Below are 13849 nucleotides of genomic sequence, written 5' to 3'. Positions count from 1 at the left end.
TAGTTTAACTAGACATGGCTAGGACTAAGCCTCTAATTTAATTAGAGTAAAACCTACCCAGAGTATATTCTGCAGGCTTACACCCGGCACAGAGGTGTATTTTTAGGTTAGGGACCCACTTAAAAGAGGTTGCCTTGTCGTGGCAGGTGAGATCACACAATTTGATCAAAACGTGCGCTAAGAACCTCACTTTTATAAGTAATTGTAGCCGTAATGCAAGTGTATCTAGATACAGTGTATTAGGTTGTCTTAGCGTTTGCAGAGTGCTGTTGGGAGAGTTTTTCACCGAGTGAAACTCAAACAGAGGGTCACGGCAAAAATAGGAGTGGCCTTTTTTGAGAGGCATGGCTAAATATATTCAGACCCCTTCATTAACCCTTTCATGACCAAGGGTCATTGATGCCCGTGTCCAGGTCAAATTTTCCATTTTTGATATGCACTTCTTTAAACGATATATCTTTGCAACCGCTTTGAATATCACAACTGTTTTTACTTTGTTTTTTTAAATACTTTTAAATACTTTTGAGGCTTTCATTTTCTAGATTAGTTTAATTAATTCCGTGTTTTTAATTTTTATTATGAGCAGACAAAATCACTGAAAAGAACAAACCACTTTTTTGTAATTTTTTATATATTTATCTATAACATATATATCTATAACACACACACACACATATATATATATATACGAAAGAAATCCCCCAGCACTCCGATGGTTCCAAAAAGTATGTGATTTGCTTGAAAAAGGTCCTATAGCAGGACGGAAACTTTGCAGCTGTTGACTGAATAAATCACATACTTTTTGGAAACATCGGAATGCTGTGGGATTTCTTTCGCTTATGTTTTATAAGCCACGGATCTGGATTACCTGCTTGCACCCATTACCGTGTCTGAATCTGTCTCAACGTGATGCTTATCTCTACCTACATATACACACACATTATATATATATACACATACACAAATACACACACACTGTATAGTTCTGTAACAATTATTCTTCTCTCTCCGTCACCCTGGATCGCTGTGATTGGAGAGGGCTAAATATACACATGACCGTGAAGAAACAAGGGTTCTACTGTCAGCTTTTTATGGCTGTTTTGCATCAATGTGTCTCAAAATTGTAATCTATTTCACGGTCGTTTGACCGGTTTTAATCACCATTTGCCATCCGTTTTTCATGGGCGTTAAATTGTTAGGGTTTTATTGTCCCAACCCCCTGAAAACACCACAGTGCCCATGTAGATAGTGATGCAATTCCACTGTAGGTAGTGCCACATTGCCCACCTAGCTAGTGCTCACTGTAAATAGTACCACAGTGCCCACATAGTGCCACAGTTCTCCATGTAGATAGTGGCACAACCATGTATATAGCACCCCCCTGTAGATAGCACCACACTCACTGTATATAGTTCCACCCCCTGCAAATAGCACCAACCCCGTATTTAGCAACATCCCCCCCCCTGTAAACAGCACCACTGTAGCTTCCTGTAGCTGGGGATTCTGTAGCTCTGGCCGGGGATTTCGCTCCTACAGGGAGCCCCTGATGTCTCTGGCCATATATGGATGGTGACGTTAGGGGTTAACTCCAAAAGCTGAATCCCCTGCCCGAGTGGGGATTCCCCTCCAGGAGCAGCCCCTGACATCATTGTCCATATATGGATAGTGACACCAGGGGCTTCTCCTGTAGCGGAATCCCTGGCCAGAGTGTTGGCCGGGAATTCCACTCCTAGAGAGAGCCACTAACGTCACTGTCCAAATGAAGAGTGACGTCAGGGGCTCTCTCTAGAAGCGGAATCCCCAGACAGTGCGATCTGACACCGGGTATTCCGCTTCTAGAGGGAGTTCAGGTGGCACTATCTACAGCAGGGATGGAGAAAAGGCGGGGCTCTCTCTAGGTGAGGAATCCTCAGCCAGAGCGCTGGCCGGGGATTCTGATGCTGGAGGGAGCTTAGGTGGAGCTATATACAGGGGGTTTTGCGCTACCTACAGGGGTTTGTCTGTGGCGCTATGTACAGTGGGGGGTGTATTACGGGGCTTCTAAAGCCCCGGCTGACATGAGAGTGCAGCGCAGCACTCATTAAACCTGTTCCAGGCTGTTACATCTATATATATGTGACAACTGCACGGGGCATCGGTAGGTGAAACGTATATAGCCATATGGCAGTCGTGAAGGGGTTAATATCAGACCCCAGATCAGACCAAAAAATATGTATTATTCAAACCCCACACTTTTTATGACATTTTTGGTGACCATTGACATGAGCTACATTATTTTACATTCTGTCAAGTGGATGCTACCTTTACTCTCCTCTGCAAGTCCTCTTCGACATCCTTTAACATTCCTAAAGTAAAAAAGAAAAATGACGATTAGAATTAAAGAACACAAATGGAAATACTTCACATGCAACCATTATAACCATATACATTACCTGTAACTCTGAGATCTGTTACATTATTAGCCATTTTAAACCCATACGTCATGGACTGGAAGTCCTCCTATAGGAAAAAATACAAGTGACTTCTGGCGCTCGATTCAAAACACAACTATGTGATTCTTTAACTACCGCATGACCAACCTCTTCAAATACAGCAGCTTTGTTCACTTTTTCTCTAGCAATATCACATATCTTGAGGATTCCTAGGGCAAAAGCTTTCATAGCTGGGTCTTCTATAAAATCAGGATTATGTACATAGAGGCAAGTGAATACAGTCTGTGCTAAAGAGTGACCCTCCAACCACGTTATCTGAAGCAAAATGAAAAAAAAACTTCAAGATAAACGATCCAAAATAGGACTCAGATTAGTCCAAGTTCACAAGAAATCAGCCCTGGTTTTTTTGGGCATTAAATATTGTACTGTTATTGGTAAATAATGGATATGATTATTATCTATAATTTACATACTTACCAAACAACAAAAACTTGTATCCATAATTCCAATTAAATCTGGCCACATTAAATCCTTAATTTGAATTCTTCCATCCTTTGAGAAAAATGAAAGTAACTCAGTGAGCTCAATTACAGCCAATATTTGGTTAAATTGACAAATACATTTTATTTTAAACTTGCAAACAATGTAAATAACTAAATCTATGGATTGTTACTTTACTGCAGGGGGGCATAACCTATGTAAGAGAAGCCAACGCTATAGATTGCCCCCTGGTCTGAAGCGCCTCTTGGCAGGAAAATTGTTGTAGAGTAAGGCCCCGTTTAGACATTACTAGAGCCATAACTTTTTATTTTCATCGTTGTAGCCATACGAGGGCTATTTTTTGCGGGAGAAGCTGTAGTTTTTAATGGTCCTATTTTGGAGTAAAGGTGACGTTTTCATCACTTTTTATTAAATTATTTTGGGATGTAATTTGATAAAAAAAAAACAAAAAAACGCAATTCTGACAGGTTTTTTTTTTATTCGGCATTCACCGAGCTGTATAAATGACACAATAACATTACTCCGTGGGTCAGTACGATTACGGCGATACCAAATTCATAGTTTTTTTTTCTGTTTTACAACTTTTACATAACAATAACACTTATCACAGGGGGATGACTACTGTGGCATACACAGTTTGAATAGAATTTATTATTAGCTGAAATTAATTTGGGAACAATACACACTAACCTTTATTGCTTGCTCAAAATTCAGAACTTTTCGATTAACCTGATTTCCAATCATTCCAGCATCCATCTTGGGATCCATCATTTCAATGGCCGACATGGCTTCAAAAAGGCCAAAGCTAAAAGGTCAAAAAGGAAAATGTTACTGTCATCTTGTGCACTGAATAGATCACGTCAGAAATGTATTGCGCATACACCCATACTCACAGCTTGTCGTGAAGCAGCTCGCCCAGCTTTAACTCTGCAAAGGAGACATCACATGTGACTGATTTCTTAGAAGACATCTTTCAGAAACACTACAAGGGCAATATACTATTTCTTCTTCACTTTCCACTGCTAGGATATCCTGCTGCTTATGTGAAAGGGAATGTCACCAGAAACACTCATTTAATAATGAGGCACCATGTGAAAAGTCGGTTTTGTCAATGCCATAGCTCTATTCTCCTTGCCTAAAATTGGAGCTTCCCTTTAATAAACCACAACTCACAAATAAAAGATATTAGCTGCGGACGACTAGATTTGTTTTTCTATGGGAGATCTTATTGCCTGGTCTTTAAAAATTTTTTTTTTAAAAACTCCGGAAATCTACAGTAATTTGTACATAGATGTTTTATTCTGTTGGTAGAATAGCACAATATTTTAGAGGATGCTCAAAGTTCACCCGTTCAGGGTGTTTAACCCTTTAATGACCAGCCTATTTTGGCCCTTAGGAGTAGGAACACACTATGCATAAACAATGTGGATTTTCCACAACGGATTGAATTGCGTAAAATCCCAGTTTAAGGCCTCATGCACACAAACTTATTTTTTCCCTCCCGTAAATACGGTTCCGGTGTCACACGTATGCGACTCGTTTTGCGCCAGTATTTACGGACCCGTGCCTGTAAATACGGTTCCGGTGTCACCAGTATTCCACTCGTATTTACGGGCAAAATTGCACTGCACTAATCGGCAGCCCCTTCTCTCTATCAGTGCAGGATAGAGAGAAGGGGCAGCCCTTCCCGAGGTAAAAGTAAAAGATATTCATAATTACCCGGCCGTTGCCTTGGTGACGCGTCCCTCTCTTGACATCCAGCCCGACATCCCTGGATGACGCGGCAGTCCATGTGACCGCTGCAGCCCGTGATTGGCTGCAGCGGTCACATGGGCTGAAACGTCATCCAGGGATGTCGGGCTGGATGTCAAGAGAGGGACGCGTCACCAAGGCAACGGCCGGGAGGAAGAAGCAGGAAGTTCTGGGTAAGTATGAACGTCTTTTTTTTTTTTACAGCTTGCTCTATATTCTGATCGGAATTCACTGTCCAGGGTGCTGAAACAGTTACTGCCGGTCGTTTAACTCTTTCAGCTCCCTGGACAGTGACTATTTACTGACGTCGCCTAGCAACGCTCCCGTAATTACGGGTGCACACACGTAGTCACCCGTAATTACGGGCAGCCCATAGACTTCTATGGGCTGCCCGTGCCGTTATTACGGCCTGAAATAGGACATGTTCTATCTTTTTCAACAGCACGGGCACCTTCTCGTAAGCATACGGGGAGGTACCCGTGGCCAATAGAAGTCTATGGGCCCGTTATTTCGGGTCGTAATTACGACCCGTAATAACAGGAGTTTTTACGGTCGTGTGCATGAGTCCTAACAGTAGCAGTAGAATGGATGAGATTTGAACAAATCTCATCCACACACAGCTGAAAAAAAACGTTCATAAATTGACCTGCGGTGCAGTTTTTTTAAGCCGCAGCATGTCAATTTATGCTGCAGAATCGCTGCTCTTCTGTTGTGGGTTTTCCCCATTGAATTAAATGGGGAGGTAAAACCTGTAACAAAAAGGAATGTGTTGCAACAGAAACGCTGCGATTCCACCGCAAAAATCGCAAGTAAGAGAAAAAAAACGCGAATTTTTTATTTTAAATGAATTTAAAAAAAATTCAAAAAAATAAAAACACCTTGCCCCCTTACCTGGTCCTTGTGACATGATCCTCTATTCCTAGTGCATCCTGGCCTCCTAGGATGATGTTTCAATGTGCAGCGGTCACATGGCCTACAGCGTCACCTCAGGAGGCCGAACTACTCTCAGAAGAGAGGGGTGCACCGCCATGACTATGGCCAGGGTAAGTATAATTTTTATTTATTTATTATTCCAGCAGGATTTCCGCAGCGGACATGCCGCCCAAAACACTGAACAGCGATTTGGTGCGGTTTTTTGGACGGAATTCCCTGCATGTTCCAGGGCAGATACGCGGTTTACTTTTACCCAGCATATCCGCCCAGTGTATTCATACCCTAAGGGAGTTTTCCAGGAGTTTTAAAAATTGGCAGCAGGGCAGGGGGATGGAATTACATAGTAAACTAATAGATACTAACTCTCTGAAGTGCCCCCCGCTTTAGCGCTTAGGTCCCGTTCACTGCCACTTGAGCCCCCGATGATCCTGCAGTGGTCATGTGCGGTTGATGGCAGCATCACCGCTGTAGCTAGCGATTGGCTGCAGCGACTCGTGACTGATGAACAGCACATGACTGCTGCAGATCTTCCGGTACTGGAGCAGCAGGGAACGGGGGCACTTCAGAGGGTGAGTATCTGTTTACTATGAAATTCCACCCCCTGCACTGCTACAAATTTTGAAAAATCCAGTGAAACCCCTTTAACACCCAAACTATTTTTTGCGAAGTTGCATTCAAAGAGCTATAACTTTATTTTTCCGTCGACATAGCTGTATAAGGAACTTTTTTGAAGTCTTTTCTTTTTGGGAGGTGGAAATGTAAAGAAAAAAAAAAAAAAAGCCACAAAAACAATTCCACCATTTTTTTTTGCATTTTAAATTAACGCCATTCAACTTGCGGCGTGAGTAAGAGCTTACATTCAGTTGGTATGATTACATCGCTACCAAATATATATAGATTTTACTACTGTTGCATAATAAAAAAAATTAAAAAATTGCATGCCCACATTCCAAGAGCCATAACTTTTCTATTTTTCCATTGATGTAGCTATATGAGGGCTTAAATTTTGTGGGATGAAATGCAGTTTTTATTGGTACCACTTTGGGGTACATGAGACTTATTAACTTGTTTAAAAAAAAAAGCTATTCCGTTTTTTTACGCCGTTTACCATGCGGTTTAAATAAACATGTTAACTTTATTGTTCAGGCCGTTACAATCGTGGCCACACTATATATGTGTACTTTTACTTTTTTTTCCCCTTTACGAAATAAAATCCATTTTTATTGAAAACATGGTTGTGTTTTTTTTACTGTGCATATTTATTTTATAAACTTTATTTCACATTATTTTTTTTTTAGTCCCACTAGGAGACTTAAAATGCTTTGGTATACTTTGTATACCAAAACATTACTGCCTCTCAGTATAAAACTGGGAGTCTGTTAGGCCCCATGTACAGGACCGTATTTTTGTCCACCCGTAAATACTGGCGTAAATACGGGTCCTTGGTCACACGTATTCGACCACTCACGTATTTTCTCTGCAAAATTACACTGCAGTAATCGGCAGCCCTTCTCTCTATCAGTGCAGGATAAAAGTAATAAAAGTAAAAGAAATTCATACTTACCCGGCCGTTGTCTTGGTGACGCGTCCCTCTCTTGTCATCCAGCCCGACCTCCCTGGATGCCGTGGCAGTCCATGTGACCGCTGCAGCCAGTGATTGGCTGAAGCGGTCACATGGGCTGTAAAGTCATCCCAGGAGGCCGGACTGGAGGAAGAAGCAGGGAGTTCTGGGTAAGTATGAACGTCTTTTTTTTTTTACAGCTTTATCTATATTGTGATCGGAAGTCACTGTCCAGGGTGCTGAAAGAGTTACTGCCGATCGTTTAACTCTTTCAGCACCCTGGACAGTGACTATTTACTGACGTCGCCTAGCTACGCTCCCGTAATTACAGGTGCACACACGTAGTCACCCGTAATTACGGCAGCCCCATAGACTTCTATGGGCCTGCCCGTGCCGTAATTACGGCCTGAAATAGGACATGTTCTATATTTTTCAACGGCACGGGCACCTTCCCGTAAGCATACGGGGAGGTACCCGTGGCCAATAGAAGTCTATGGGCCCGTAATTACGGCCCGTGATTACGGGCGTTTTTACGGTCGTGTGCATGGGGCCTTAGGACGTGACTATAGCATGGCCAAATAGGCATACAGCCATGGCAAGCCTGGGGCAATCCATCGACAGCCCACGGTTGTATTCGCAGGAATCCGATGGGTGACAGTGGGTGCCGTGGAGTTTGGTGTGAATCGGCGATGAAACCCTCATCAAATCCCCAACGTGTGAACGTTGCCGAAGTACTGTATATGCTCAGTGGAGGATGCAGCTTTTATACAAAGTGCAAGAGAGGCGCTTCCTGGGGAGGATTAAACTACAAGTACATAACAAATGTTATGTCATATGTAGTAAACTAATTCAGATTGGAGTCGTAGAAACAAATTTCACAATACATAGTAAAACACTGGGTAAAACTGCCAATTAAAAATACTTGGGGATATTGTTTGTATGTAAGCTTAAAGGGGTTGTCCAAGATTAAATGACTGTTAATGCTTGTAACTTATAAATACATTTGTAATATACTTACATTTTCCAAAGTGGCCCCGTTTCCAGATCCTGCCGTGGGGTACTTGATGGGTGACGTCACACACTGCACTGGCTCTGGCCGCTGTTTTGATCTTCAATTCTTTTCCGGGTATACGACACGTCACTTGTGACATGCCATGTATAGGCTGTTCTGTTGTAACGCGCACGCGCGGCCCCCTGCTGTTATCTCGACAACAGCAGTGACAGCGCACGCGCGTTACGGGCTGTGCAGCAGAACAGCCCATACACGGCACGTCACAAGTGACGTGTCGTATACCCGGCAAAGAATTGAAGATCAAAACAGCGGCGAGAGCCAGTGCAGAGTGTGACGTCACCCGTCAAGTACCCCACGGCAGGATCTGGAAATGGGGCCACTTTGGAAGTGTAAGTATATTACAAATGTATTTACATTTAGAAGTTATAAGCATTAACACAAAGTCATTCAATCTCAGACAACCCCTTTAACTTTAGCAAACAGTAACAGACAGCTGCTGCCAAGGCAAATAAAATCATGGGCTACAACAAGAGGCATAGTTGCTCATGACAAGAACATAGTTTTGCCCCTTTATAAAATCACTAGTCAGACAACACATGAAATATTGTGTACAATTTTAGGCACTTGTGTAAAAATCATCCTAGTTGAACTATAGCGGGAGGGTGACCAAGGTTAATAAGGGAATGGGTGGATTGCAGCACCAAGAAAGGTTATCAAGCATGGGGTTATTCCGTTTAGAAAAAAGACGGATTAGGAGCGATCTGATTACAATGTACAAACATATGAATGGACAGAACAGAGATCTTTCTAATAATCTTTTTATCAATGACTCTCTTGTGGATAAATAATTCTAAGACTTTACTTTTATTCGATATACATTAAAATTGAATCTATTGCAGTAGGCATTCCTTTCCAGCTAACAGACCGGTTTGAGACCAGGGCGATTTTAACTGGCATATAGTTTATTGATCACTAGCATTAGCTATAGTGTTATACATCCATCTGGATATCAGTTTTAGTGTAGGAATACTAGGGACAATATTGGAGGTGTTTGTGCTGAGAAAGGGTGGAGATACTGGTTTCCTACACTAGGGCTAATGCTGGTGATCAATAAACTATACACCAGTTACAATCACCCTGGTCTCAAACCGCTCTTTAAGCTAGAAAGGAATGCCTAGTGCAATACATTTATTTTAATGTATATCAAATAAAAGTAAAGTATTATTTATCCACAAGAGAGTTATTTAGTAGAGGTGGATAGTCATCAGGATACTCCAGTGATTAATAATCTTTTTACACCTAGGCCTGTAACAAGGACAAGGGGGCATCGTCTACGACTAAAGGAAAGAAGGTTTCACCATGATCACATATGGGGATTCTTTACTGTAAGAGCAGTGAGACGCTCTGCCACAGGATGTTGTGATGGTTGGTCCATTGAGCAAGTTCAAGAAGGGCCTTGATGCCTTTCTTGAAAAATATAATATTAAAAGTTATGAGTACTAGATTGTGGAGATGGGACGTTGATCCAGGGATTTATTCTGACTGCCATATTTGGAGTCGGGAGGAATTTTTACCCTAGTGAGGAAATTGGCATCCACCTCATGTGGGGTTTTGCCTCTGGATCAACACGGCAGGATTATAGGTCGGACCTGTGTCTTTTTTGAACTTTATGAAGTATGTGACGATCATTTATTTTAATCCACACTATATTGGTAAGTTTCTCTTAGCATGTCTCATGTGAGAAAATTACCAATGATATTAAAGAAAATACAAAGAACACCAGATAAGACCAGGATAACAGCAGCAAGTAGTTGGCAAAAATATGACAGAAAGCCGATTCACAGGCAGGTATCCAAGTCTTAATAAAATGTTATACAACACTGTAGACAAATATACACAATTACCACTACACGCATCTCTGAATTCATGCGTTATATCTATCCAGTTGGCATTTGTCTTTCCCATCTTGTCCTGCATGGAAAGTTCCCATCCAGAGTCATCATCGTCCATTGACGCTTTCATCACCATGGCAGTGGTCACTAAAAGAATAAAAAGGTATATACAGAACAAAATAAGGCCACATTCAGGTTTTGTGCAATGACTGTATATTTAGGCCACGATCAAGAGGTAAGGATTCTACAAAACGCATTCCGACGTGGGAACCTGTCATAGACATTAGTCTTGCCTCACTGAGGGGAGCATAATGTAGTGACAGACGCTGACGTCAGCGGTTTGTCACTTATTTGCGATAGTTAACCAATTTGTGAGAACTTACCTGTAGAGCCCGGGAGCCCTGCCAGCGATGAGCACGGCGTAATCATGAGCTGCCGCTAGCGCCGCCTGCTTTCTGCTGAGACAGATGTCTCCCCAATAAAAAGTAATAGAAAGAGATATCTGTCAATTAGTGGAGTGGGCGGAGCTAGTGTCAGCTAATGAATACGCTGGACTCCTCCCTGGCAGCACTGCCTGGGCTCTGCAGGCAAGTTCTCAGAATTGGGTTTAGTTAAGCAAATAAGCGACAAACCGCTGAAGTCCGCGTGCCTGTCACTGCATTATGCTGCCCTCAGTGAGACCAGCAGAATGTCAATGACAGGTTCCCTTTAAGTAAAAATCTGCACAGGGGAAATCTACATTTGGCATCAAGAATGTGATTGGCCTCAACATGGACCTGCATTACAGCTATGTGCATTAACCCTCCAACACATTTTAGGCTAAAATGGCACATGAATGTAGACACGCATGCAAATAATCAGATTGCCAGGCATGCATGTTTATCTGGTGCTGCTTATTAGCCAGGGGAACATGTTAAAATCCAACACAACTGATCTCGCTTTCGGTTTCCCCCTAATGACATTGGGCTGCCACCATACACATTATACGGTAAGTGGGATTTTTCAGTATCTAGGCCACCAATATGTGATCGGTGGGGTCCAATCCATGGGACACCCACTGATCATCATTTCTGGAGCTCCGTCAGTGGTTTATCTATGTGCAGAATAAACCAGGTCTCCTCAACATGCCCCTTACATATTTGATCACAGTAGATCCCATTAAAATGCATGGGCTCTGCATTGGGGTTTTCCCACAATCATTATTTATCACCTTTCCACAGGATAGGTGATAAATATCGCTGGGACCCCCACTGATCACAAGAATGGGCTTACTTTGCCATTCCTGGGAGTCCTATAGGAATGGAGAGCGTGCTCAGTCACCGCTCCATTAATTTCTAAGGGGATGCTGAGCGCTATCTGTGGCAGCCCCACAGAAATGAGTGGAGTAGTGGTTAAGCACGCGCACCACCGCTCCTATGGCGCTCCCAGGAACAGCAAAGTAAACAATTTCTCGTGATCGGTGGGGTCCCAGCAATCGGACTCCCACCGATCAGGTATTAATCACCTATCCTGTGGATAGGTTATAAATAATGATTATGTGAAACCCCCTTTAATGTACCATATCCTAGAAAACTCCTAATAAAACTAATCAGCAGCTATTGTACCCAGTGAATGGCCACCTGGGCTGCACATGCCCCTCACAGAACCGACATTGTGGCTGACCAGTGTCCCTAATACAACAAGGTTACAGACTACGTATATGGGAGAAATATGAAGAGGTCCTGTAAACGAGGATACTGTATGAGAGAGTGAGCTCCCATTAGAATAGTCTCCCCAGCTGCATACTAATGACACAACTGTAAACGGGGCCAGAGAAGTAGCCCTGGTTCTTATAACCGTCCGCCGGTCATCCCCTACATGTACTGTCATGGACCCGGTCACCGGTCATTTACCTTACTGTTTTCCCCACCCCCTAACGCCGTACCTCAACTCGTCTCTCCCTCCGCTTCACGAAGCCGCTGTGCTCACGCTACGCAACACAGAAGGGACTGCGTGATGACGTCAGGGTAGGCGGGTTACCTCCTCCTAGTCTATGCCTTCGCGACGGCCAGAAATTGAGATAACCTTCTAGCGGAAATAAGCTATTTATTGCATATGTGGTATATTGCGCCTCACTACGCGATAAAATGTAACGTATAACATGTTGCTTGGAAGTTACCGCGAGAGTTCATGTTCTCGCGGTTTTCTCACGCGCCAGCTGTAGGTTCTTGCCGGCCGGCCTGCCTGTCAGTGAGGAATCCGAGACAGCTGGAGGAACGCCTGTGAGAGGAGACTGCTACCTCCAGTACTCGGAGACGACCGACAGGCCTCAGGTGTAACAACCGCTACTGCCAAATGCAACCAACCAGCTGTATTTTATCTAGTGCAGGTTTGGCTGCGTTCACATACTGCATCACATGCGTCCGGACAGCCCTGCATGCAGCATTTTTCTTTCCAGCACTGGGAGAGGTCTGGCATCAACTAATGCTAAAACTGCTGCTATAGAAAGCTCTGGTATCAGTTCTGGCGTCGATTTCCCTCTACGGCCTCGTTCACATCAGCGTCGGGTTCTGTTTGGGGTTTCTGTTGGTCCATTTCGTCAAAGGAACAGATGAATGGAAACCACAGCTTCAGTTTTTATTACCATTGATTTCAATGGTAATGGTTCCGTTCTGTAAGGTTGTTTTTTTTCAGAAATGATAGCAAAGTCGACAGCGCTATTGTTTCTGCAAAAAAAACGGAAACCTTATGTGACGGCAACAAACAGAAACCAATTGCCACGGAAGCATTACCATTGAAATCAATGGTAATGCAAACGGAAGTGATGCTTTCCGTTAGGCTGTGTTCACATCAGCATTGCTTTCCGTTGAAAGGTTCCGTCGGAGGTTTCTGTCGGGGGAACCCCTCAATAGAAAAGCAAACAGTTACTTTCGCTTTCATTTGCATCACCATTGATCTTAATGGTGACGGAAGCTTTCCTAATGGTTTCCATTTGTCACCGTTGTGACAGGGTTCCATTGTTTTGACAGAATAGTGCCGTCGACTGCCGATTCCGACAAGGTTTCCGTGTCAAAATCGCCACCAAAAAACTCTGTGAACTGACCCTTAGGCCCCATTCACACGAACGTAAAAACGCCCGTAATTACAGGCCCATAGACTTCTATTGGCCACGGGTACCTTCCCGTTTGCTTACGGGAAGGTGCCCGGGCCGTTGAAAAATATAGAACATGTCCTATTTCAGGCCGTAATTACGGCACGGGCAGCCCATAGAAGTCTATGGGGTTCCCATAATTACGGGTGGCTACGTGTGTGCACCTGTAATTACGGGAGCGTTGCTAGGCGACATCAGGGGATAGTCACTGCTGTCCAGGGTGCTGAAAGAGTTAAACGATCAGTGCGGGATAGAGAGAAGGGGCTGCACTGATCGGCAGTAACTCTTTCAGCACCCTGGACAGTGAGTACCATGCGCGGCGCTCACAAAAACACGCAAAAAAAAGTTAATACCCAGAACTCCCTGCTTCCTCCAGTTCGGCCTCCTGGGATGACGTTTCAGCCCATGTGACCGCTGCAGCCAATCGCAGGCTTCAGCGGTCACATGGACTGCCGCATCATCCAGGGAGGTCAGACTGGATGTCAAAAGAGGGACGCGTCACCAAGACAACGGCCGGGGTACGTATGAACTTTTGCTTACAATCGCTTTGTTCCGCTGCGGAAACTCTGCCCCTTCTCTCTATCCAGCACTGATAGAGAGAAGGGGCTGCCGATTAGTGCAGTGCAATTTTGCAGA

General features: G+C 43.6%; 1 protein-coding gene across 3 annotated transcripts in view; it reads right to left on the bottom strand.

The window, feature by feature from the left end:
* Nucleotides 1–12181, bottom strand: part of NAA35 (N-alpha-acetyltransferase 35, NatC auxiliary subunit) — a 62269-nt gene extending 50088 nt beyond the window's left edge. The window contains exons 1-8 of one of the 3 annotated variants that reach the window (XM_075828758.1): nucleotides 11976–12181; nucleotides 10096–10230; nucleotides 3827–3860; nucleotides 3624–3738; nucleotides 2910–2984; nucleotides 2580–2747; nucleotides 2433–2499; nucleotides 2302–2345 (exon numbers count right to left, since the gene is read on the bottom strand). In XM_075828758.1, coding sequence (XP_075684873.1) covers nucleotides 2302–2345; nucleotides 2433–2499; nucleotides 2580–2747; nucleotides 2910–2984; nucleotides 3624–3738; nucleotides 3827–3860; nucleotides 10096–10219 — 627 coding nt within the window. In that variant the 5' untranslated portion in view covers nucleotides 10220–10230; nucleotides 11976–12181. The other 2 variants (XM_075828747.1, XM_075828749.1) reach the window with 2 other exon arrangements.
* Nucleotides 12182–13849: the final 1668 nt, after the last annotated feature.

The sequence above is a fragment of the Rhinoderma darwinii genome, chromosome 1, assembly GCF_050947455.1.
Source record: "Rhinoderma darwinii isolate aRhiDar2 chromosome 1, aRhiDar2.hap1, whole genome shotgun sequence".
NCBI lineage: Eukaryota > Metazoa > Chordata > Amphibia > Anura > Rhinodermatidae > Rhinoderma > Rhinoderma darwinii.
This window is presented reverse-complemented; position numbering and strand designations above follow the sequence as displayed.